This window comes from Branchiostoma belcheri, unplaced genomic scaffold (assembly GCF_001625305.1).
Source record: "Branchiostoma belcheri isolate BF01 breed outbred unplaced genomic scaffold, Haploidv18h27 scaffold393, whole genome shotgun sequence".
Classification (NCBI taxonomy): domain Eukaryota; kingdom Metazoa; phylum Chordata; class Leptocardii; order Amphioxiformes; family Branchiostomatidae; genus Branchiostoma; species Branchiostoma belcheri.
Window position 1 is genome coordinate 1069 of NW_017804013.1, and position 4441 is coordinate 5509.

The following is a 4441-nucleotide window of genomic DNA, read 5'->3' on the forward strand; positions in this document are numbered from 1 at the left end:
GGCTGTATGCCGGGCCGTGACCTGGCCGCTGCGGTGACCCGGACCCCGATCCCGTGAGGCTTCGCGGCTCCTGCCGCTCTAGATCCGCTTAGCTTAATGATGTGATTTTGTCGCTAAGCGCGTAGGCTGGTCCATGAGACTACGGTGCTTAGTCGACAGACTCGACTAAGCAGCGGCCCTGCTTAGCGATTGTAATCGTCTAAGCGTGTCAGAACCGCCTGGTAAAGGTGTATGGAAAGGAATATGAACCGACTGCTCAAGTTTTGGTGCCAACAAAATAGCGAAATGTATCTTTGGTCAGAAAGCTTATACTTGTTATGATTGGGTACCCTTGGAGTGACTGAATTGCCATACATTTTCACATCGTGTGTGTGCAGTCCGGGAAAAGAAATTGTTGCTGTAAATTTTTCGTAAGGTGGAAGACATACGTTACTGAATCGTTTTATCTTCAGAACTACCATAAAGTGGTAGTTTGGTTGACCAGGGTACTTTGCTTACCTGAAAATTTAATGGAAAATCCGGTACGGGTTTTGGCAGCGTCGGATGTGAAGATAATGTGGGCGGTCCTCCCACTGGCCACGACGTCCCGGCCCTTGGTGCCGCAGAACTTGCCGAGTTGTTTGCCGCTGGAGGTGAGGCCATCATACACCGTCACGGAGTCATAATTACAGTCAGGATGTTTTTCCAAGTCCAAACTTATAAACCTGCAGGAGAACAAAAAGATATTACAGAATATATAGTGCTGTGGTCCGCGCGGACCACGGCTGTACTGTTTAGGGTTAACTTAAAGAGACAACTGTCATCAAAAGCTATTAAATGCCAAAATGACTGGCTAAAGTTTACATAACTTCCGAATAGCACGTACCTTCTATTTAACACTGTAACATGGTGTGTATAAGGTAACGCACCGGAAGACAGCGGGATTACTCGTAACTTTTGAGGACTAAAGCCACTGTTACACATAGTTGAATACCCCATTCCCACCCCCGAACTCGCTAAACACAACTATGGTTAGGGGTTTGGAGTGGCTCGGGAGCAAGAATAAAGTTGGCTGTGGTTGGCTGGTGGTCGGCGAGGTTAGCTACTGTTTGGCTGTGCCAGAAGGATGCTTCAAAGTGTTTAAAATATTGCAGTGTGGACGAGAGTTTCGGCCATGGTTAGCTACTTTTGTGGTTGGCTAGTGTTCAGGGAAAGTCGACTAGTGGTCAGGGGAAGGTTCTGAATGTGTGACAGGGCCTTACCTGATGGCGGCCCGCCTTCCACTGCTGACAGTTATCGTCCAGGAACACCGGGCGTTGTTATTGTAGTTGTTCGGGTAACCAGGGGAGGTAAAACTACCGGAGTTTCCTTTGAGTATGGCAGGATTCTTACAGCCGGAGTAGTGCACTGGGATGGCTATAGATGAAAGGTAAATCATACTATGCCACAATGTGCGGTTCCTGCATGAATTGCAGAATGTATGCAACAGGAAGATTAGTCTTGTGGCCCGCGCCAACTTCGGACCAGGTCTCTTTATTACCTTCGCCAAAAAGGTTATGTTTTCAGTAGCGTTTGTGTGTGTGTGTGTGTGTGTGTGTGTGTGTGTGTGTGTTTAGCAAGATATCTCAGGAACCTTTAAATGGATTGTCATGAAAGTTAGTAGGTAGGTAGGTCTTGATGGGACCTAGAGATGATTAGATTTTGGGACCCCTGGTGGCTTGTGTTGGTACTGCAGCAGAACTTCCGGTTTTGATAGCTCGTGATCTGGACATGCTAGGTTCACAAATTTTGAGTGGTAGGTAGCTCGAAATTGGGCTAGGGAAGAACTGACGTGAGGATGGGTCGCCTAGCAGCTTGTTCTGGAACTGCAGGAGCGTTAGTTGAAAAATCTTAGAAGGAGTATAACTCAAGAACAGGTTGACGGATTATATTTTGGTGTGTAGGTAGCTAAAGTGATGCTTGACATAATCAGATCACAGGTATGCAAATCAGGAGCTAATTTGCATAATTAATGAGGAAATTCTATAAATCTGCTTCGTTCGATGATAGGACGATGAGACACATGTGACGTGTAATTGAGAGCGAGAAAAACACAATAGATTATGTAAATGAAGACCTAATTTGCAAAGTTAATGGAAAATTGTTATAATTTCATTGTTGTAACTGATGGAAATTTCATACCTGCCACATTTGGAAGTTAAGTGAAGGTGAACATCAATAAACATAATTTATTTAAATCATGACCTAATTTGCATAATATATGAAGAAGTGCTACAATAGCCTTTTTTGTTAAGATAACGCTGCCATTGGGTGGACAATATGATCAACTGATATAATACATGCAAATGGCGCTCTTATTTGCAAAATCAATGATTAAGATCATTGTATAATTTGTCAACCGGAAGGGTTAACATCATTTGGCGAAGGTATAAGATCGTGGAACTCTTGTTGGTCATGCTGGGACGTGAAGGCTTAGTGGCCCGCTCCTGTAACCCATTGTGTCTTATGATAACATTTTTTTAGAGAATGGTGTACTACATGTAGTGAAATAAATCACAAGAAACAACTTTGGTGTCTATGTGATGTTTTGTCGACAATTTTCAACTTAGGATTTTCCTTAAAAATCAATGGTACACAACAAAACGTACCATAATTTATCATATGATTGAATATTAATGTCTACAAAGACTCTTACGTCATACATAGTCAAGCTAACCGCCATCTTGGAACGTCGATCTTGAAATTTTGAAAATACTATTCTTCAAGATACAGCCGCAAAACACAATGCAACTGGACTAAAGATGTTAACAAGAACAATTGATGTCAAATATGCGAAGTTGTAAATTTTAGTAAAAAAATCTAAACATAGCAGAGCTAACCAATGACGTAATCAAATTAAACATTTTCAAGGATGGATATTACACATCATAAAAATACACAACATGTTGTTATTGTTAGGAAGTTTAATCCCAAAATTGCTAAATTAAAAAAAAAACAATACAGAAATACATTGGCATAGCAACAAGAAAAACTTATCCCACTAATTGTTTCCAAACATTTTTTTTAAACGAGGTCACCAAATTTGCTGGTCCTAGCGCAATCCGTTCCGGCGCTAGCCGAGATGAAAGTTGGCGCGGGCCTCAAAAGCCCCCCCCCCTCGTCTGAATATGGTAAATGTGAATTTGCTATCATTTCATAGTAGTTATATATAGTTAATGGGAACTTGCTATCATTTCATAGTAGTGAGTGTCATGGATTTTACACTTGCCGCATTTAGAAGTACATTAGCATCCCCACCACAGTCCAGATAGGGTTGAAAGTTTACTTTATTGAGTAGCATCCTACCAGTATTAAATACATGTAAGTATCTGACCTTTCTCACCAAGACAGGCCATCTTTGCAGCTGTGGAGTTTCGCTCGTTGTCCATGTTGCGTTTTAAGGCGTCGACAGTGTCGGACAGTCGGGATAGTCCGTCCATGTTGCGTTTCAAGCCGTCGACGGTAGCGGACAGTCGGGATATGCCGTCTACGTCGCGTTTCAAGGCGCCAAGAGTGTCGGACAGCTGGGACAGTTCCTAAAAGACAGAGTCAGAGTAAAAAATATTTTTGATATAGCAAAGGGGGACAGTAGGTTTCAGTTGCTTAGATTGACCGACCGGTACCAATGATAGAAGAAGAGACAAAAGAGGACCCGAGCAGAAGAGATAGACCCATTGCTTGATTATCCCGGCGTGAATCAACAGTCACACGGAAGACACAATTTTGGGACCGATTAGTTAAAAATGTACTTTGATGTGCCTTATTTAACCCTAATTAAATTGGGCGCACAAAATATCAATCGAGAGTATTAATAAGCGGCATGACAGCCCTTTCAACCAAAAGAGTGAAAAATTCCGAACCATTACAGAAATGCCAGCACATCGGCCTGATGCTGTCAAATTGCTAGGAACACGGAAGGAAACTCCGGTCCGAGACTAGCAGTTCCCACTATAGAATTGTAGCAATTTGTCATTTTATTATGCAAATTAGGTCTTCAATAACAGAATAGACATCTGCCAATGTTCTTGTCGTTCTCTCTTACATAAATTATGTCACAAGTGTTTCCTTTTTTCGAAAAAAAGTAGATTATAGAATTTCAATAATTATGCAAAAGTAGACACTGATTCCAGCATTTCCTTACTGATCTTGAAAACAAGCTCCATACATTTGCATAATTATCACGTGATTATGTAAAAAAATCTCTGCAATCTGTCAACACCTTCTTGAGGTATGGCCTAAAGTCTCAATCCAAATTTGTCTGTGCAGACAGTTTCTTTGATGCAACCCGCCTAAAAATACTTAAAATTGTCATGAAAATCCATCTCGAGTCGTGCTTAACTTGACATTAATTCATCCATCCATCCATACCTATATATATATATATATATATATATATATATATATATATATATATATATATATA

At 41.2% G+C, this 4441-nt stretch overlaps 1 protein-coding gene across 1 annotated transcript in view; it reads right to left on the reverse strand.

The window, feature by feature from the left end:
• Positions 1-498: 498 nt before the first annotated feature.
• The window catches only part of LOC109476837 (tolloid-like protein 2), a gene marked incomplete at its 3' end in the record, with an annotated part of 19648 nt that continues 15705 nt past the window's right edge, over positions 499-4441 (reverse strand). Inside the window, exon 3 of the mRNA XM_019777856.1 lies at positions 499-704. Coding sequence (XP_019633415.1) covers positions 499-704 — 206 coding nt within the window. The remainder of the gene's footprint in view (positions 705-4441) is intronic.